Source organism: Aspergillus vadensis (assembly GCF_003184925.1).
Source record: "Aspergillus vadensis CBS 113365 unplaced genomic scaffold BO88scaffold_15, whole genome shotgun sequence".
NCBI classification, from domain to species: Eukaryota; Fungi; Ascomycota; class Eurotiomycetes; order Eurotiales; family Aspergillaceae; genus Aspergillus; species Aspergillus vadensis.
This window is the reverse complement of record NW_020292053.1, coordinates 299109-318458: the sequence shown is the minus strand read 5'-3', so window position 1 is coordinate 318458 and position 19350 is coordinate 299109. Positions and strand designations below refer to the sequence as shown.

The following is a 19350-nucleotide window of genomic DNA, read 5'->3' as shown; positions in this document are numbered from 1 at the left end:
AATAGGGTTGCCATGAGCTAGTCTGAAGACAATATAACGTAAATATCAACAACACCCCGAGATTTGGGTAAGATTTTACATCGAGGCCAAGTAAACAATCAATATCCATCACCTGCACAAGCACTGATTGTCACGATGTTCGTAACATACACTGTCGAAACCTCAGTATACACATCATCTGCAGACTGCAAGCTCGTCGGAGAGGCCAACGCAGCAGTCACAGGACATATTGTTGTGCCCACGGTGATGGTCTCGGTAGTAAGGAATGTAGTTTTATCTGTAGTAGGACATTCGGTCACTGAAGCTGGACAGGAAGTCACAGTGCGGACTTGGGTGGTAAAGATTGTGGAATTGGTAGAGAGTCCTCCAGGTGAGGAAGCAGACTCGGAAGGGCTGCTGTCGTTGGTATCGATGGCGAGCTGCGGAGAGGTTGGATGGCTCGGTAGAATGGGGCTTTCGTTCGCAAACGTAGGCATATATGGTACCGATGTAGATGGTTGAGGAATTTTGGTTGACTCCGGGCTCGACGATGCGTGAATAGATGGGGAGGATGCTATGTATTGGCTTGATGATTGCATCGGTACCGAAGAGCTTGGATATAGAGATAAAGCCGAACTTGATGTGATTGCAGGACGCGAGGCAGTAGACATTGCAAATCTTGAACTCGGAGTAAATGTAAGAGCATCGCTGTATGAAGGCGAATGTGAGTTGCTAAGCTGTATAGCGATGGAGGAACTTGCGGCAGCGGATGGATGGTTTGGCATTGATGACTTTTCCGAGGTCTTGAATGATGAAGTGTCATCTGTAGATGCAGGTACAGAAGCCGACGACAATCGTATCACGGGTGTTGAGGTGGAGATCGACGAGGGAGTAGTGGTACCCAAGGAGGTGACCCGAGTGCTGGAAATTGCGGGGATAGAACTTGATACTGCGACTGGAGATGTTGAAGTTTGCACAACTAACACAGAGCCAGTCTGAGTGGATGATGTATCCGGTATAGTGATTGTTGACGTGTATGTCACAACAGACACGATGGTGGATGTTTGCGTCGAAAGGCCCGTCGAGATAAAAGTCTCGGTAACCGTGCAAGGGTTGGTGGTCAAGCGCATCGCCGCCCTGTAAGAGGCAGCAGAAGTAGCAGTGAGCGAGCCAGTTAGGAGGTAGCAAACACGACTGGCCGTATTGTAATTGACGCCGTTACACTCAGTACTTAATTGATAGCATATCACCTCGCAATCAAATAACGATGCGTAATATGCTGAGGTGACAGTCGTCCCTCCCTCTAGAGATACGCCCGAACACCATTGTTGGAACCAGTTGCCGGCGAGAGACCAAGCACCGTTCAAGGTATAAAATGGGTCCGCATATGACTGTGTAGCACAGGTGGTAGTGGTGGTTGTTAGAGCTGAAAGACTGGTAATTGTGCTGGTCACTGTGTCGGTATAGGTAGATGTCAAAGTCTCAACTGAGACCCTGGCTGCTGCTTCTGGCTGGATGGTCAGAGCCGCAGTCAACTGAGTCAGGGGTAGCAGAACAGTCAAAAATCTTGCTATTATCCTCCTCATGATGCCAATGGCTGGACTGATCAAAAGAAAGTTATGATGTGTTTTGGGAGAGAATAGACCGTGTTGCGGTGTGAAAGAATGACTGAAAGGAACGAACGACAACAGCCCCGAGTGTCATCTTCCTTTGTGGGCACCTGTTCTTTTATAGCCAGAATCATGAGAGAGATATACGAGGTACTATTGGCGGGTACCTGGCCTTGGACTGGGCTAGCGGAAGCAATCCAGTTGCTAATATTCTAAGTGGAACTGTAGAAGCAGGTTTGGATACAATAGCCGACGAAAGCTTTTAGCGTCAAGAAGTGGCAAAAGCTAGCGTGTCAGCCTCAAGTTGGTAAATAAATCCAAGCACTCACTGGAAAGACAAAAGCCAAAGGTCTCAGAAACATCATTTGAGAAAGATATGGGTCCCAATAGGTGGCACTGTCGCCAGATAATCAACATATAGGGTTCAATTTCCATAGCATCTCCGGTATCGCTGCGGGCTACAGTCTAGCACAGACTGCGACTATAATGACAGTGTTGTGATAAGCCTAGTCTCACAGTGAGCCGATCAGGGCTTCAAGTAAGCAGCAAGCATAAGTGGCTCAGAACTAGAAGCATATTCAAGCTCAAGCATAAAAAATGTGCCAAGTGGGTCGGTCACCAATGACCTGAGATGGTTGTGCGGGAGCTGCGATGTCCGCCCGCAGCGATGAATAAAAGGATACCGCGATGATGCAACATTAGTGATTGTCCGCCTAGGCTTTGCCATTCCCTGCATCTTCTTTCATCCTCATATTGGCTGGAGAATCCTTTTCCGAAATTCAACCATGCCGATCGCGTTGACCCCAAGTCAGCGAGCGACAGCTCCGCCGATATCGGCCCGTCGCTAGCCATCCACAGCAGCTATAAAGGAAGCAACAAATACATGCTATTCTATTTCTCATCAACAAATCTTCATTCATACTTCACAATAAAGAGCAAAATGCCCGAGACAGCAACATACACCCACGGCCATCATGCCTCCGTGCTCCGGTCCCACGGACAACGGACCGCCCTCAACTCCGCTCAATACCTCCTGCCACACCTAAAACCCCACATGAAGATCCTAGACATCGGCTGTGGTCCAGGCACCATCACTGTGGACTTGGCTACATACGTCCCCAACGGCTACGTTACGGGCCTCGAAATGGTCGACGATGTCTTGCCAGGAGCCCGACAGCTCGCCGAATCGCGAGGAATCAACAACATCGAGTTCGTCACGGGTGACGCCAACAACCTGGCCTACGCCGATGAATCATTCGATGTGGTCGTCTGCCATCAAGTTCTACAGCACGTGGGAGATCCCGTGAATGTTTTGAAGGAGATGCGCCGTGTCTGCAAAACTGGTGGCATTGTCGCAGCGCGCGAGTCAGATTACTCGGTCTTCGGGTGGTACCCAGAACTCCCTGGACTGCGACGCTGGCTGGAGCTATATGATCGGGTGGCTCGAAAGAATGGAGGCGAGCCCAATGCAGGTCGGTACTTGCATGTCTGGGCACGCCAGGCTGGATTTGAGAAGCCGAATGTTGATTGTACTGTGAGCGCGTGGTGCTTCACGAAGCCAGAAGAGGTTCAGTGGTGGAGTGGAACATGGCAAGAACGTGCGTTGAAGTCAGCCTTTGCTAAGGGAGCTCTAGATAATGGATTCGCGACGTTGGAGGAGCTCGAGAGTATATCTACTGTTTGGCGTCAGTGGGGGGAGGATGAGGATGCTTGGATCTCCATTCCCAGTGCGCAGATTATCTGTCGTAAATAGAGATAATATGTCTTATCACTTATCAGTCGGCGGATAGAGTCGGTGTTATGGCCTTCGAACTCCGAGGCTCTTTTGAGAATAGATGTGGCTACTGTACACGTTATCCACTTGAGACTTTGGTGTGCATATTGACTTGTGTAAATTTTTGAGCACCTAGGTGTCAATTCTTGTAATTTGATTTGTCTGCTCGTAGTACTGTGCCTCCAAACTTCCATCATAGATAAATAGTAATTCAACATGATGCCGAATGGGCCATCTTCGTTTTTCGGTGATTCCTATTGGTCAGTTCGCATTTCCACGCCCGTGATTGGCTGGCCAATCGTAGCCCCCTCTGTCCTTGATGGTATGCCTCAGAAATCCTGATGCATGAAGAAAACCAACAATTCCAGTAGCTGATGAACTCCTACATCCTCTTCGAACAGCTTATAAATATCTGCTCTACAGTCCTCTCGTCTCACCTTCTTTTCATCCCATTCAATAGAGTTCATCCATCATTACAATTGCTTAAATCCAACTTTACCACTATTAAGTCTACTACACAAATCAACCAACCCAACAATGTCCACCCTCCGCAGCCTAGGGCACAACGGCCCCCTGGTCAATGCTATTGGTCTCGGTACAATGAGCATCGCCGGTGCATACGGCCAACAAAACACCCGGGAAGAGAAACTCGCCTTCCTAGACCACGCTCACTCCATTGGACAGCGATTCTGGGACACGGCTGACATCTACTTTGACAGCGAAGCCATCATCGGGGAATGGTTCAAGCGATCTGGCAAGCGCGAAGACATCTTTCTAGCAACGAAGTTTGGTCTTAGCTATGATGCCAGCATGAAGCAAAGTATTCGATCTGACCCGGAGTATATCCGAATGGCCTGTGAGAGAAGCCTGGAGAAATTGGATGTTGAGACGATTGACTTGTATTATTGTCATCGAGTGGACGGGGTGACTCCTATTGAGAAGACCGTGGAGGCTATGGTTCAGTTGAAGAGGTGAGCTATAACATTAGGTGTGCTATGATAGGTTGCTTACATGAGATGTTGGGTACAGAGAAGGGAAAATTCGCTATTTAGGTCTTTCCGAAGTCTCCGCTGCTACTCTGCGCCGTGCGCATGCTGTTCATCCCATCTCAGCGCTGCAAATTGAGTACAGTCCGTTCTGCTTGGACATCGAGTCTCCCCAGTCTGACGTGCTTCGCACGTGTCGTGAGCTGGGCATTGCTGTGGTTGCGTATAGTCCCATGGGTCGGGGCTTATTGACGGGTCAGTTCAAGTCGAGGAGTGACCTGGGAGAGCAGGACTTTCGATGCATGATCCCGAGGTATTCTGAAGGGATGGACAGAATTTTGGCGATAGTGGAGAGGTTCAAGGAGATTGGAGAGACGCATGGGTCTACGCCGTCGCAAGTTGCCCTGGCGTGGCTGCTTGCTCAAGGTCCGGATGTCATTCCCATTCCAGGTACTCGCAGCATTAAGTACCTGGAGGAGAATGCTGCCGCGGTGGATGTGAAATTGAGTGACGAAGAGGTTGCTGAGATTAAAGATTTGGTGCAGAAGGCCAACTTTGTGGGAGATCGTTATCCTGAGATGTAAGTTTCTTGGTAATTGAAAAGCTACTGCCTGGTAACCTTGACTAACTGGGTCTAGTATGCCAATTTTTCCTGATACTCCGGAACTATGAACTATATCCTGGCTGCGGAATATGGATTGGATAATATTTTGCAGATCCGTAATCATTATTTAATGTTTGCAATAATCGATATAGCTACTCAAAGAACTCAATGTGCTGTTACCAAACTGTGGCGGAGATGCCCAAATAATCGGACTTCAATCCAGAAACAGAAGTCAATAGCTACTATTCCCCAAGAAAACATGAGTTCCTTGTTTAACGACTAATCATTTTTGATTCTTCAGCTGCGACAAAACCGCGCTGTTCTTCAGGGTCTCTTCCAGTGTAGTCAAGGGTTCCAACAAAACCTATTACAATGTGCAACGGCAGTTAGTATTGTTCTTAAGTACACGCAAGCATAAGCAAAACTCATTATCAACTTGCCTTGTGGCTTTCCTCGAATCCGGCCCCGCCGAAGTATCCATACTCCTGGATATACTGAGCGGCCTGAGATACACCAACACAAACAACGTCGGGAAATCCCTTGGAAGCCATTCCGGCCTTGAAGGTCTCCTTATCAACCGGTTGGAAGCTTATATCTACACCCATGCCCTTTGCGACCCCGAGGATTTCTTCGAAAGTATATGCTCTTCCTGCCACATTGAAGCTCTGACCGAGCGTCTTACCAGGGTTCAGAAGAATACCCTTGACAAACTTACCCAGGTCAGCAGTAGGGTCAATAATAGGCACTTTGGTCTGGGCGCTTGTTGGTTCGGGGAACGCTAGCACATATGCGGGAGGTGTTGTCGGAAGGGGTGTCAGTATCTCGAAGAAAAAGGTAGCATATATGGCAAGGGTGACAATGGTGTGAGGGATCGAGAGCTGGCGGATATAGTCATCAACACGAGCTTTGCTGTCGAAATGCACCACGCCAGTGAGTTTATCATTAGTGACTATCCTTCATTAGCTACACATCTTAACAATAAGAAAACGACACAATGGGCGAAGAGAAAAAAGTGACGTACTCCGTGAGATGCCAGGTAAGCTGCTCCAGATAAGATGCTTGACATCCAGTTCCTGTTGGTGTTAGCATATCCCCACAGATGTACTAGTATGTCCTACCTTAGCAATATCAGCCACGTTCATGCCTTGTCTGGTCTCGGCGGTAGCATCAAAAGTCTCCCAGAAGTTGGTAACTGCAAAAACAGCATAAGCATCTTTGAGAGCTAAACGAAGAGAGCCTTTGTCTTCAAGGTCGGCCTATTGTCGTCTGTATCAATGACCTTGCACCGCAAGTCCAGTCGGATGGTTGAGTGTGACCTACCTTCATTAACTCCGCACCCTGCTGGGCTAGGGTTTTGGCAGCCTGTTTGGAAGGGTCTCTAGTAATTGCCCGGATGTTGAACTGCTTTGACGCCATAGGATCGGCCAGGATTGCTCGAGCAACCGAGCCACCCTGAATGCCCGTAGCACCGAACACGACGAGGAGCTTCTTGTCTTCGGACATATTGAGAAGCAGAGGCCCTGTAATGTGAAATGGCAGAAGAGAAGTAAAAAGGGTGTGAATTTGGGGGTACTGACAATCAGCAGTAATTGTACTCGATGAAGTGCCAATGAGATGATGAATTTTGAGTGTCTGGAGACTGTTGCTGTACTCAGGACAGGAGCACATATTTATATTTAGCACCTTGTCCCTTACAGATTAGCTAAATTATTCTGAATTTCTAATTGATGATAAATTTTCTATGGAAAAGACCAGCATCCCTCGTCCGAGACAGAAGACTCAGAGAGGGTTATATCACTCGCTGCACTGTGATTGGCCACTTCGCAATACCTTCCAAAAGGGCTTAGCGCTGACAGAACATGTGATGGCGGATTGTTGCTTATCGAGTCTCTGTCGGTTTTCCTGTTGTTCTTCCTCGTCTTTCTTCTCAGTAATGCTTTAAGCATGAGTTATTATTTATTCGTCTACATCGTAAAATGTTCACCTTTATGCAGCAATTCTTATTTGATGTAGCCTTACCTAGTAGTACCGCTGCTTGAACGACAGCGATCTTACTTGACCCACGGCCGGTATCGGACCAGCCGATTCTATCAGAATGGTCCGCCACGGGAGATTGTCAAAAGGCTGCCAGGTCTGTAGGAGGAGAAAAATCAAGGTACTGCTCTTTAGACTCGCTCTAATATTTGGTTTTCTACGATCTTACCCTCTTATATTCTATATCAATGCTTATCAAGTGAACTTAACAGTGCGACCGGGCCCGACCGCATTGCAACCAATGCCTAAAGTCTGGTTGGGAATGTCCACAGTATGGTGATACTATAGAGCGGATGTTTCTTCATCACAACCCAAAGAATCCAGACACAAACAATGTTCCCAAAGCAAAGATTTTGTCACCAGGATCATGTATTACGGCAAGGGTACAAAGTCCTGAACGGCCAGTTAATCTCGACCCACCAAATGCGAACATACTTGGCGGGAGCATAGTCCAATCCACGGAATCTCGTGCAATCGATTTCTTCATGTCGGCTCACACCTTCCATAACATTGGTCTCATCCGGGGCCATTATGAGTATTTATCTGCCAGCAAGAACGAAGTCATGACCGAGGAAAGAGTTGTTACGAGCCTACGTGCTGTTGCACTGGCAGCGTATGCTACCAAGTTCCAGCATTTTGTCCTTCTCAAGAAGGCTAGACGGTATTACATCGCAGCGCTTCGACATATCAATGCAGCCTTATCGTCCCCCCATGAAGCAGCAAATAATGCTACCATTATGTCGATCTTATTCCTAAACACCTTTGAGGCTCTGACTTGTGAGAGTAAAGACTTCCCCTATCAAAGAGAGACTCACTTAAAGGGTGTAGCATCAATATTGGACATTCGAGGGGTGGGACTTGTGCAATCTCGTCCCGGACTTCAAATGTTTCGACAAACCCTTCTTTGTATTTCAGTGACCTGCTTGATGCGCTCTTTTCGAATACCTATGGGATTGGTAAAGCTTCACCGCCACACTGCTGCTTACATGGATACTGATGATCCTGCCTGGAAATTGTCTGAAATCATGATATCGCTGTCCTATTTCCGTGCACAGATTAAGTGCCGTACACTCTACGATCCGGAGAAAATGATTGCATATGCCAAAGATATAGACCGCAGCCTCTGCTCGCTCACGGATAACATGCCCGAAGATTGGCAATTCCATGTCGTGAATTCGGCGAAAACATCCAAACAGGTCATGGGAACACAATTTCACAAGTATTCTGATGCATGGGTCGCAGGTGTGTGGAACAACGTCCGTACATGTCGGTTGCTTCTGCATCAAGAAATCAAGCAACAAATGGAGAATTTCCTGGACACTTCTCTATTCGATTCTGTCCAGTATCAGCACTCAGTTATAATAATGCAACAGCTCGTTTCAGACATCTGTGCTTCCGTGCCTCAATACTGTGGTGACCTGCCAGTAATATCGGGCAGTCTATCAGATACACAAACAGACAGCAATGGTATCCCCGCTGTCGCTGGTATCTACCTTCTATTTTGGCCTCTGCTATATGCCGGGCAGATGGCTAGTTCGGAATATCAGCGAGATTGGATCATTGATCGCATGCACTATATCGGCGAAACAACCGGTATTCAGCAAGCCTTTGTGTTTGAAGACATACTAAAGCGCGGTGTGGACCCTTTTTGATAGACACAGGCCGAAAGCAGGGCTCTTGTCGGCTCTGATTGAGACAAGCACAATACCATGATAAAGCATTCCGGAAGGCCATGAGATTCATGGGAGAATTGTATTATGCTATTGCTGGATGGAATGGATATGAAATGTACTTTGATTAGGACAACTGTCCGGACGGGATAGCATTGCATATTCCTTTCAAATAATAGAAGACATTGACATTCCAGAACTAGTACTAAACGTTATTGTTGAAGCAATCAATCCGAAATAATTGGGCAGCAGCTGGAATGGGGTGCAATAATTGGTCGAAGCCTCATAATGTGGGCTGATGATATTTGCGTAGCCGATTGAATGAAAAACAAAAAAGAAATCTCCCCGACTGGGAGTCGAACCCAGGTCTCCCGCGCTTGTTCCCGGAAGGGATTGACAAGCGGAAATCATGACCGTTAGACCATCGAGGATTGGATGAAGTACAATACGCTAATAAGTGCTCTATATTCCAGATTGAAGCTGCTCTCAAATAGCGGCCGGTCGGCATAGTGAGCTTCACCGTGAGTTCTTTGTGAGCATAGTATAACAGACCCCTTCATGCACGGGGTACCAAATCTCTTTATTTCCTATCAGCCAGAACTTGATCTGATTCTCTCTATTATATTATTACTGGCATTTTAACGCTTTCAGAAGGGTTGCTAGTACACGTTATTCGTGCTATGTCATCTTCCGTTGAGAAAAATATATATGCCTCCACCGAACACCTTCAACCCATCATCGCGAAATTTTGTAGGGCATCACAATCAATATACACCTTCCACTTACGTATGTTACCAGTCAGAGAGATTCCATCTGTAGCTTCCACTGGTCACAGTGTATCTTAAGGTTAATGACGTTGACAATCCACCCAGACAAAGATGAACAGTAGACTGTAGGGTAATGGCCCAGTTTAACCTTGAAGGGGGGCCGGAAATTATTTCAACATGGACCTAATGGTTCTAAGTGCCCCCCTCGCTACCAGAGCCATTTTTGTCTACCCCTTGCAGATACTAGGCTCGCGAACGGGGATCCATCTAAACCGCGGAAAACGAAACAGACAATTTCACGGTAAAGATGGGAAAATGATGGAACGAATATCACGAAGTCCCCCGGGTGATGCTGTTAGAAATTCATAAATAATTCACATTCTGAGGCCATGAGCGTACTGCCTGTTTTGCAACCGCGTGGGAGTCTAGGGAGTCCTTGCCAGCAGCGAACCTTCTCTAACCCAGATGAATGAAGAAGTTCCTCAAGATGATGCCAATACAACTACCGCTCCAAGGGCGCTGGTTATTTGCGGCGTTCTACTGCTTATAGCGCTCGCTTTGTATGTTCTTCGAATTTACACGCGCTTCCGTCGAGTTTATAAAATCCGAGCCGAGGATCTCATAATATCGCTAGCAGTGGTATCTTTCCTCATTTCATGCACCGAAAAGCAGTGCTGACGATCTGAACAGGCCTTGGAGATAGTAGCATACTCCATGATGGCTGCGGCAGCTTCCTATGGCCTTGGTCGACACGACAAATTTGTTACACCAGGCAACAGAGCCCAGGCCCTGCGCTTCGTCTTCACATACGAAATGACGGGTATATGGGCAGGAGCACTGCTACGAGTTTCAGTAGCAATAATACTTATATCTCTTCACCGAGCTAATATATGGCACGCTATTTTGTGGTGTGCAGTATCTATTCAACTCGCAGCAGCGCTCGCTTCGACCATCTGTCTCTTTATCCAGTGCAGACCCTTACGTGCCATGTGGGATGTCGTCCCCGACGCTAGATGCTGGGCGCCGCCTCAGCTGCATATATATGGCTTTGTGTATACTGGTAAGTATCTAACATACCATTATTTTCAAAAAAGCATGACATACAGCTAATGGAACACACTGGCTGGCAGGTATCGGCATCCTTACCGACGTCATATTCGTTATCATGCCATTACCCATAATCTGGCGACTACATCGACCTTTACGAGAGAGGCTCATAATCGCGTTCCTCTTGTCTCTGATCCTCTGTGCTACGGCTGCCGCTAGCGTAAAGCTCTACTATGTACGAGTCATTGTGCTTGAAGGAGAGCAGCTCCGGTCACTAGTGGCGCCAACGTTATGGAGCAGAATCGAAGAGATCGCCCTTATTGCTGCCGCTTGTGCACCTTCGTTAAAGTCCTCGACTGAAGATGGTCTACGCCAGTGTTGGCATTGTTGTGCAAGACATCGTCAGCAAGAGCGATCGAGCAGTTGTGTATCTGAATCGGACCGTTCCAGTTTACGCGCCTTTTTGGATCAGTATGTGTCTGCGTCACTGCGTGTGCCGGAGCGGGCGTACCGGAAACTTGAGGGAGTCTGAGACTGTGGTGCTGTCGGGTTAGTAAATTGTGATATCTGACATGACCTTGATGAGTGCCTGGATGATGGTGGGATTTTGCTGGTATCCCTAAGATTGACAGGACCCGGGAGTGGGGGACTGGAAAGCAGGACCAAATATTTGCAGTGAGTTGCTTGTGAGCTGTAGTACTAATCTCACTGATTGACCTTTTCTTGACTTCGAGGAGGAAACCGACAAGCCTACTAGGAGACTCGGTAATCGAAGCTGTGTATGGCATGACACATAACCGATGCGCTGAATTAATTCGAGATACGTACATATCTAAGGACAGTTCAATCTGGAAAAAGGATATAAACCAACCAAAGGCAACCTCTATCAATGCAACATACCAAATATTCTGGGGAGAAATTGACCAGATATCAAAACGCGTCAAGAGGAACCAGTGTGTTCCCCAATATAGTATGCAATAAAGCTCATCAACCCGGTCCTTCATCATGGGGTAGTTTCCAACAACCATCACGCGGTATCCTACACATTCGGGCTTTTCTGCCCTCGGGGCCTATAGATCCTGATCACTGAAGCTCGGGTTCCTGGAAAGAGGACTCCTTGGAACTTGAGTGATTGCACTCTTGTCCTCACAAATACCATTATTAGCCTCCTTAGAAGCATTGCCAGTGCTTGGTACCGGTGCGAAGGGGTGCGAAATGCTCTCACGGACCGGGTGAGCCGTGCCGGTTTGGATATCGCCGTTGTCGGTCACTCGGTGAGCTGCGGAGAGGGCATAGTCCCCAGAATCGAAGTAAGTCCGTTTCTGATTTTTTTCAGCTGTGATTAAAATGTAATATGTTGGAAATATACCTTTGCCTGCTGGCCAAGACTGCCTCCACAAGGCAACCTTCCGTAGGTGGTGAGGATACGCTTGTCGCGCTCGGAAAGCGGCTTTGCAGAACCATGAGCATATGTTATTCATACCAATAGATAGAAGCTTCATTCATACCCGATCATGCACTTCTTTGTCACCTTTGTGGTCCATTCAAAGCAGGGGTTGTAAGCTGCCATAGAAGCATATGGTGCAAGTACGAGGCCCTCGGGCGAGATGTAAGTCCCTAATGTTCTAGCTATAATTCCCATCATCTGTTGGTTAATGCATGACGTATCGGCATGTGACGAAGTCCCAAAATGGTGTTGTTCCATGCCCGAAGTCGCGTTGGTTGTCGGCTGTCAGCTGTCGTTCCATGGAACCAACCATCCCTCCACTGGATAAGTTGCACGAGGAATAAGGTCTGTCCTTGTGTAGGTGTACTATGGTACATGGTCAAAATTGATTAGGGAACCTATTATAAGTGGGCGGAGATATTAGACAGTTAGACGGAAGCCAAGCTATGGCGTGCGATGAGCCATTCCATATCACGAGGTTAAGCACGATAATAGGGATTGGTTGCATTTTAGGTAATAGCAACCAACTCACAATAGACCTACTTCTTGTTTGATAATCATTGTTTCGATTACCTACAATACAAATTGCAATGGCGTCTGAAACAAAAACATACAACAGAAGGGATTCGCTGGTGGTCACCCACCCAACTACTAACCTCCCGGCGTGTGGCTTAAGTACGGCTGAGCGGACGGGAAGCCCTGTTTTCCACACCCTATGGTCGTATGTGCCTGATTTCATTTTCAGGAGGATCATATTCATAGGATGTTTAAATGCTCTACGCTAAAGCAGCTTTTCGGATATTCGGACCCTGCATTGTCAGTGCCGCACAAGCGGCACTTATCGCTTATCGGTAATATTCCGTTGCATGATGGAATGCACTAATTTCTGACTCAGTTGATTTTGACTCGGCAGATCATCGGGTGATATTTTCCCCTGCTGAATACATTTCATCCATTTCCGTTTCCTCCCTCGCGTTCCTTATAATTTTCCTAGGTCACCTTCTATCTAAGAAAAATATGGCTGCCAAAACCTTCATCGTCACCGGTGCCTCGAGAGGTACGAAACCAACACAATATATTGCTCATGTCGGCATCTAAATATGCGACCTCCGACGCTAAATAACCTACCCATGGTATAGGTATCGGTCTTGCAACGGCCAAGTTCCTCCTCTCGGCGCCTCAATGCCACAATGTAGTAGTGATGGCCCGTAGCGCGGTGCCCCTTCAGAAGCTGAAAGACCAGTACCCCACTCAAGTTGAGGTCTTGACCGGCGATCTTGCGAACTTCTCGCTCGGCCAGAAGGCCGTTGACCTGGCTTTGAAGGCCTTCGGTCGTCTCGATGGCTTGGTTCTCAACCACGGCATGCTGGGCCAGGTTGCCAACGTCGCGGAGGCGGATCCGAAACAATGGCAGCATGGATTTGATGTCAATTTCATTAGCTTGGTGGCTTTCGTAAGTTACTCCCACGGGCTTTCTTGATAGAGGAGTGGGCTGTAGGTATTGGCTACTGACGCATTGGAACAGATCAAAGCTGGACTCCCTGCCCTTCGCGAAACCAAGGGTAGAATCGTCTTCACGTCTTCTGGCGCATCCGTCTCGGGATTCAAGGGATGGGGTCTGTATGGCGCGACCAAGGCAGCCATGAACCACCTGGCTTTGAGCCTTGGCGAAGAAGAGCCCGATGTGACATCCGTGTCCATTGACCCGGGTTTGGTTGATACCGAGATCCAGAGACAGATTCGTGAAGATCTTGCTACTACTATGGACCGCCAATTCCATTCTGTCTTTACTTCGGTCCACCAGGCTGGAAACCTTCTCAAGCCCGAGCAACCTGGTAATGTCATGGCTAAGTTGGTGATCGATGCGCCAAACTCGCTGAGTGGCAAGTACCTGACGTAAGTTCTACTTTATTCACCCGTGGCACTTTCGTGATGTGGTAAAACTAACAAGATATAGGTGGGACGACGAATCTCTGAAGGCTTTCCAGTAGACCATATAGAATAGACCTGTATATATCACGGTCAGTATATATCTTCTAGATTATAGATGACATATCATCTTACAGTCTATCTACATCTACAAGAAGACTATAGAGTGGCTGAGTCGCATTCAGTAAATAAGGATGTGCGTAAGCGTAGGATAATTTGGTGCACTGGGATTTGTTAGGGAATGTCAATTTGTTACCTGGATAGAGCACCTGGCACAGAGTCAGACAATCTTAATCAAGAAGATTCAGGGGACTTATGACCAAAAATAGCCTGAAAGCCAAGAAAAGCCCCGCATCATGTCATTGGACCCTGCACGACCGAAATCAATGTAGCTTCTGAAATTCCATCAACATTCCCCCACTTGCAAGGCAGCCAGTCACTCACCATGCACCTAGATCACAAAGTACCATGGAACACAGCAGCCGCACACATAAACATCATAAGATGCAATCCTCATTTCACACCTCGACGCACCGACTTCTTCGCCCGCAATAAACCCACCGAGTCGTCAGACCTGAACCACTTCCGCCGCACCCTTACCAAGGCAATCCGCGAATTCTCACGCACCGAAGAATCCAAACCACTTGACCCTGTCCCTTCGGACGGCCTCCTATCTGATGATCTACTATCCTATCCCGAACGCCAGTTCGGCCTCGGGCCCCATCAAAGAAACTCCGCCCTGCATAACCCTCTATCCACCAAGCACCGAGACATCCAATACTGGATCGACCGCGCTAGCTCTAACGACGACAATTACCCTATAAGCTACTGCAGCGCAGACGGGGACCTCGCAGACGCAGTCAAAATGCTGATCATTATATCCGCAAGCGCGAAAAAGAATGATCCCCTATCAAGGCAAATGTCAATAGAAGCTTTTTCCGCTCTGATAACACTCTCGCGCCATCCCCAGGTACCTTTGCATACCTTGGCAAATATCCACTGGGGTCATGCATTCGGAGTGGAACTAGTTGCGGAGACGGCGTTGACGATCTATGCCATGGTTAACCTGATGGATGCGCTGGTCACGCAGAAACGGTTAAAAGGGGACGACGGGAACGTAGCTTCACTTATGGAAACGCAAACATTTCAGTACTGGGCACGTCATACTCTTGCGGACTACGATTATCCGACGCAGAATGTTCCGCATCGGGAGTTTTGGAGTCACTTTGGGGTCACGGATATGTGGCCTTTGCAGCAACGGTGTGAGGAGGGTTTTGATGCAAGCTTGAAGGATGAGGGTATTACTGATCCGTTGAAGGGGGAGAGCGAAGATATCAGAGTCCGCTTAAAGGATTATTTGAACACCTGTTTCGCTATATTGTATATATATGATATGCTGCTGCGGGAATGGTATGGGGAGGAAGAAGCTGACGAGAAGTGGAACTACTGCATTGGTTGCCTCTTTGAGTCTTGGGGGTGCAGGGTCTAGATTTGGCTTCAACTGAGCTGCTAGTGGCTGTTATCCATGGATCTAGAGCTATGCTTGTGGAGCATCACTTTCAAATATCTCGAAGCTATTACACAAAACCGACAAATGCCCGCAAAGACTAATTATCCGAAACCGTATAGACCAGCTTCCTGCCGCTAACGGTGCCTTTCTTCAAATCCTCCAGTCCTTCAAGAACTTTCCTCAACCCCCCAGTTCGCTTATCAACAACCAGTGTTTTGATCTTCTCCTCAGACCATAGAGTAGATACTATGCCGGCCCATCTCTGGGCAAATTCAAATTCCGCCGGCATCCTGGGAATAACCATGCAATCTGGTCCGTACTCGAATGGTTCACCAAGAGCCGTGCAGCAATTGACGAAAGTGGACTTCACGTCTACACGACCCATTTCCGCTGGGAGTAGAGAGTGATACAAGCCACCCTTATCACTGATGGCTTCTTCGCAGATGCGAACTGACTCCTGTGTTGACACAGCATCACATACAATTCCCAATGTATTGCTTGTATGCTCTCGGATCTGTTGCGCACATCCGGGTTCGCGATAATCAAAAACTGCATCAGCGCCGTACTCACGCACTAAGTCAAAGTTCTTCGGCGAGCAGGTCGTTAGAACAGTGTATCCGGCTCTATTGGTGCTCGAGGTTAGATTGTTGTCCTTCAACGGAACATAGCAAGGAGGAGAACCAACAGTTTCGCAACTTGAATCAGCCAGCATCCTGAGGCCGTGCTTCCGCCATAAATCAAAATGGTGTCATAATTTTCCTCAAGAGTGTGTTTCCGTGGCCATGGTAGATTGAGGCCAGATGGACCAAAAAGACACTGTCCCGCGGCAATGGCTCCGACGCCCACGGTGGCTGCATTCTCGAAACTCACCCAATCGGGAATGCGAATTTGGACGGCAGCTTTGGCCACGATATACTCTGCGAAGGTACCGCTCTCGGGGCGGGTTCTATCTGCTCCCTTGACGAGTCCACATACACGGTCTCCGACTTTGTACTGCTCTGAGGCGGATTGTCCAACCTCGACAATGGTGCCGGCATAGTCATGGCCCATGACTGCGTTCGGTGACGGGGTGCTTCCAAGTAACATCCAGTCAATTGGATTCAAGGCCACTGCGGCAGTGCGAATGAGGATTTCATCGTGGCGGGGAGTCGGGATGGGTTGGTTGGTAACGAAGGCTGCGTGGCCTAAGGATAGTGTGATGACTGCTGCTTGAGTGGACTGCATATTGAAGAACAGTATTTGGAAGAGAACCAGATGTCTTGAGTTGACTGAATGGATAATCACGCCAGTGCAGTAGCATTTTCTACCTTTATATTCGGAAGCAAGTTGGGGAGCTTACAATATCTTTAGAAATGATGGGCTGTATGGGACCCACATTCCTCCGCAATGGCTTGACCCGCATGGCCCCGTCAATGTCCTGTCATCTCTTGAAAAATACGAGCGAGTCTCCATTTCTTCCGATTTGACAGGTAGCATGCTGACCAGCGATTCACTCTTCTAAGAGAAAAATTACCATTCTCACTACCTGCTAAATGTATTTTACGCAGATTGATTATAATCAAGTACCCAGTATCTTCCCTTGCACAGTGTCCAACCCTTTGCACGCAACCAGCAAAAGGAACTTAAAGTCATCCACATGAAGCAGCCCTCCCTGTTCCCAGACACCCACGAGCTCATCGTACGACACGATTCTGGATGTCGATTGCGTAGGCAATTGCCCTCCATCAACCTGATCACCAAAACACAGGCTTTTGCATGATTGAGTGGAGACGGGCAGCCCAGCAAGATATTTGATAAAGTCGCATCTGTGAAAGTGGACCACGGCATGGACAGCACGCACCAAATAGGATACCAAGATAAGTCGCCGGGCATCTTCACAGAGGTCCTTGCTCTTCAAATGGCTTGAGGAGGATGTGTGCCGAAGTTCCAATTCTCTCCGTTCTAGGTCGGCTGTGCCCTGTGCTAACTTGTAGTCCAACTGGACAAACAAAGACTGATCACCAACACCACCCGCGAGGAAGATAATAAAGTAGAGAATTAAGGCCTGGAGGTGATCCAGTTGATCCTGCAGTTCCGCCTGCGGTAGGTTACTCATATCCGCATTATTAATGCCTGCCTTCAACAGTTGGAGGTAGAAAGGCTGGGCTGCATGCTGGCAGGTACGGTATGCGGCGCACACCCCGTAGGCTTCCCGGAGAACAGCAGAAAGTGCCCCTTTAGAATCGGTGGATGACTCAACGACAGGCAGTGTGCCAGTGTTCAAGAAGTGATCGACATAGCCTAGAAACGTTTGGCTGCAGAAACGCCAAGTTTGTGTGTCATTAACACGGGGCCAAAACTCCAAGACCCTGCGTTCCAGCCGTGGCAGCAATGAGGGCGATAGTCCACCTATTGCCCTCGTCTGAGACAACCACTCATCCGGTTCTACGGCCCAGCCCTGAGCGGGGCTCGTCGGACCGTCCGGGAACCATAGCAGTGGGTCGATATATTCCTCTCCGGGATAGAGGATCGTAGATCGGTCTATGCAGCTATCTACGATCATGATGTCGCTGACTCCCAAGAAATGAGAGTCGCTTGTAGTGCTGGAGCTTGCAATCTGATCCTGTGTATTCGGTGGAGGCGGATATGGGTACTGACACGCAGCGTTTTTCTTCCGACAGCGGGCGCAAGTGGGCCTTTCCAGGTCGCACCGACGCTTTGCTGCAACACATGATAGACAAGATGTTTTTCGAAGGGACATGATTACGTCCGCTCTCGTTAGAGTAATTCGACTGCGGTGGTTGCGGGGTCTTGAAATTATTAGCCTCCGGCTTATGCGTTGCGGTTGAGTTGCGGACAAAAGTGGATCTGCGGCGGAGGGTGGACCACTGCCATCATCTGACATCAGCCAGAGAGCAGATCTCTTTGTCTTACGAAGTATTATTTAATCAGACACGAGAAATATGAATGGACGTAATTCCTATGATGAATAGCCAATCGGGGATTTATAATTCTACGGGTATTGGTATTTTTGTTATAGTAATCGATACAACGAACCCTAACACTCTCACCCTTACCAGGGTGTCCTAACCTGCAGTTCCAAGTCACCCCTCGTCTTGGTAATCAGATTGAAAAGGAAATGCACCATGAGTCCATCAAGTCCAAGTGTCTGGGGCCCGCCTTTCAGCGTGACCATTTGCACTGCTGCGTCCACGTGATGCTTGAGCATTTTTGTATCTCGAACATATAACTATACCCTATTAGCACTCTCCGCGTAAGGCCAAAGTAGAGGCACTTACTTCATCATACGCTAGCATAATAGCTTTCGCGACCGTAGAGTCACTCAGCAACGGCATCTCAGCCGATATAGCATGCCTTAGTGCATGCAGACTCTGGGATTTATACTGAAAGGTAAGTTGTTGGAAGATGCGCTGCTGTTCCTGCGACCCCTGTCTATATGCAATAGACAAGTGACGGCACGCCGCAAGCAAGATAATATCAAGAAGGCTTGACTCGGTGATAGCAGTAGGAACCCAGAGTCTTATCATGCGCTGCGCGAAGAAGATTGCGCTTTCATTGCAGCGCATCAGGGGGATGACGACGTTGACATCTTCAATATAAGTCAGTAAACTTAGCATGTTCTGGACTTGGAGGCCATACAATGATCAAAGAGAAATTGCTCTAATGAGGTTAAGCCCCTAGCAAAGCAATGAAAAGGGTCTCGCCTATCAGCCGAGAGGATTGGGACAATTCCAGGCGATACACTGTCTCCGAAGCTAGGATAACTACTGTAAACACTGCCTCGTGTGTCTCTCCTCCCCCGTTTCTGTGCCTGATACTCCATCATCCGCCGATGTCGGACGCGGGCATGTGCAGAGCGAGCGGCATGTGAGCGAGTAATCTGCTGTTGTGACTCTGTCAATGCAGCCTTCTCTTTCGGAAAAAGCGTGACATTGATGAAAGGTACTTCCCGCTCAGCCATCCTGGAGCAAAGACAATAAATGAAATATTTTC

The 19350-nt window shown here is 48.1% G+C and overlaps 13 protein-coding genes and 1 non-coding gene across 14 annotated transcripts; 7 read left to right on the top strand and 7 right to left on the bottom strand.

Moving 5' to 3' along the window:
- Window positions 1–53: 53 nt before the first annotated feature.
- Window positions 54–1565, bottom strand: BO88DRAFT_464660 (uncharacterized protein; the record flags this gene model as incomplete). Its single annotated transcript, XM_025711341.1, has 1 exon — window positions 54–1565. One exon carries the CDS (start codon window positions 1563–1565, stop codon window positions 99–101), a length of 1467 nt encoding a protein of 488 aa, XP_025561691.1. The 3' UTR covers window positions 54–98.
- Window positions 1566–2529: 964 nt separating this feature from the next.
- Window positions 2530–3342, top strand: BO88DRAFT_488904 (class I SAM-dependent methyltransferase; the record flags this gene model as incomplete). Its single annotated transcript, XM_025712653.1, has 1 exon — window positions 2530–3342. One exon carries the CDS (start codon window positions 2530–2532, stop codon window positions 3340–3342), a length of 813 nt encoding a protein of 270 aa, XP_025561690.1.
- Window positions 3343–3900: 558 nt separating this feature from the next.
- BO88DRAFT_454794 (aldo/keto reductase) lies at window positions 3901–5021 on the top strand (the record flags this gene model as incomplete). The annotated part of the gene is made up of 3 exons (XM_025710831.1): window positions 3901–4334; window positions 4393–4929; window positions 4988–5021. The coding sequence occupies 3 exons, from the start codon at window positions 3901–3903 to the stop codon at window positions 5019–5021; spliced, it is 1005 nt and encodes a 334-aa protein (XP_025561689.1).
- Window positions 5022–5384: 363 nt separating this feature from the next.
- On the bottom strand, window positions 5385–6456 carry BO88DRAFT_464658 (NmrA/HSCARG family protein; the record flags this gene model as incomplete). The annotated part of the gene is made up of 4 exons (XM_025711340.1): window positions 5385–5902; window positions 5975–6026; window positions 6072–6209; window positions 6274–6456. 4 exons carry the CDS (start codon window positions 6454–6456, stop codon window positions 5385–5387), a joined length of 891 nt encoding a protein of 296 aa, XP_025561688.1.
- Window positions 6457–7472: 1016 nt separating this feature from the next.
- Window positions 7473–8639, top strand: BO88DRAFT_454792 (C6 transcription factor; the record flags this gene model as incomplete). Its single annotated transcript, XM_025710830.1, has 1 exon — window positions 7473–8639. One exon carries the CDS (start codon window positions 7473–7475, stop codon window positions 8637–8639), a length of 1167 nt encoding a protein of 388 aa, XP_025561687.1.
- Window positions 8640–8998: 359 nt separating this feature from the next.
- On the bottom strand, window positions 8999–9088 carry BO88DRAFT_t167. Its single transcript has one exon. It is a non-coding gene; the product is annotated as a tRNA-Asp (tRNA).
- Window positions 9089–9889: 801 nt separating this feature from the next.
- Window positions 9890–11003, top strand: BO88DRAFT_454791 (uncharacterized protein; the record flags this gene model as incomplete). Its single annotated transcript, XM_025710829.1, has 4 exons — window positions 9890–10063; window positions 10115–10244; window positions 10341–10484; window positions 10555–11003. 4 exons carry the CDS (start codon window positions 9890–9892, stop codon window positions 11001–11003), a joined length of 897 nt encoding a protein of 298 aa, XP_025561686.1.
- A 203-nt stretch (window positions 11004–11206) lies between these two features.
- On the top strand, window positions 11207–11496 carry BO88DRAFT_72294 (uncharacterized protein). Its single transcript, XM_025713086.1, has one exon. The coding sequence runs from the start codon at window positions 11258–11260 to the stop codon at window positions 11450–11452; it is 195 nt and encodes a 64-aa protein (XP_025561685.1). The 5' UTR covers window positions 11207–11257; the 3' UTR covers window positions 11453–11496.
- On the bottom strand, window positions 11275–12037 carry BO88DRAFT_488903 (uncharacterized protein). The gene is made up of 3 exons (XM_025712652.1): window positions 11980–12037; window positions 11841–11921; window positions 11275–11793 (listed from the first exon to the last, which is right to left on the bottom strand). The coding sequence occupies exons 1-3, from the start codon at window positions 12013–12015 to the stop codon at window positions 11542–11544; spliced, it is 369 nt and encodes a 122-aa protein (XP_025561684.1). The 5' UTR covers window positions 12016–12037; the 3' UTR covers window positions 11275–11541.
- Window positions 12038–12839: 802 nt separating this feature from the next.
- On the top strand, window positions 12840–13925 carry BO88DRAFT_405861 (SDR family oxidoreductase). The gene is made up of 4 exons (XM_025707002.1): window positions 12840–12975; window positions 13058–13371; window positions 13444–13814; window positions 13876–13925. The coding sequence occupies exons 1-4, from the start codon at window positions 12936–12938 to the stop codon at window positions 13907–13909; spliced, it is 759 nt and encodes a 252-aa protein (XP_025561683.1). The 5' UTR covers window positions 12840–12935; the 3' UTR covers window positions 13910–13925.
- Window positions 13926–14292: 367 nt separating this feature from the next.
- On the top strand, window positions 14293–15336 carry BO88DRAFT_436294 (uncharacterized protein; the record flags this gene model as incomplete). Its single annotated transcript, XM_025709556.1, has 1 exon — window positions 14293–15336. One exon carries the CDS (start codon window positions 14293–14295, stop codon window positions 15334–15336), a length of 1044 nt encoding a protein of 347 aa, XP_025561682.1.
- Window positions 15337–15454: 118 nt separating this feature from the next.
- On the bottom strand, window positions 15455–16581 carry BO88DRAFT_343227 (zinc-binding alcohol dehydrogenase family protein; the record flags this gene model as incomplete). Its single annotated transcript, XM_025703175.1, has 2 exons — window positions 15455–16009; window positions 16039–16581. The coding sequence occupies 2 exons, from the start codon at window positions 16579–16581 to the stop codon at window positions 15455–15457; spliced, it is 1098 nt and encodes a 365-aa protein (XP_025561681.1).
- A 334-nt stretch (window positions 16582–16915) lies between these two features.
- BO88DRAFT_464650 (Zn(II)2Cys6 transcription factor domain-containing protein) lies at window positions 16916–18167 on the bottom strand (the record flags this gene model as incomplete). The annotated part of the gene is made up of 1 exon (XM_025711339.1): window positions 16916–18167. Exon 1 carries the CDS (start codon window positions 18095–18097, stop codon window positions 16916–16918), a length of 1182 nt encoding a protein of 393 aa, XP_025561680.1. The 5' UTR covers window positions 18098–18167.
- A 227-nt stretch (window positions 18168–18394) lies between these two features.
- BO88DRAFT_488899 (uncharacterized protein) lies at window positions 18395–19319 on the bottom strand (the record flags this gene model as incomplete). The annotated part of the gene is made up of 3 exons (XM_025712651.1): window positions 18395–18586; window positions 18636–18946; window positions 18997–19319. Coding segments are annotated over 3 exons (811 nt in total), but the record flags the coding sequence as incomplete, so codon positions are not given.
- Window positions 19320–19350: the final 31 nt, after the last annotated feature.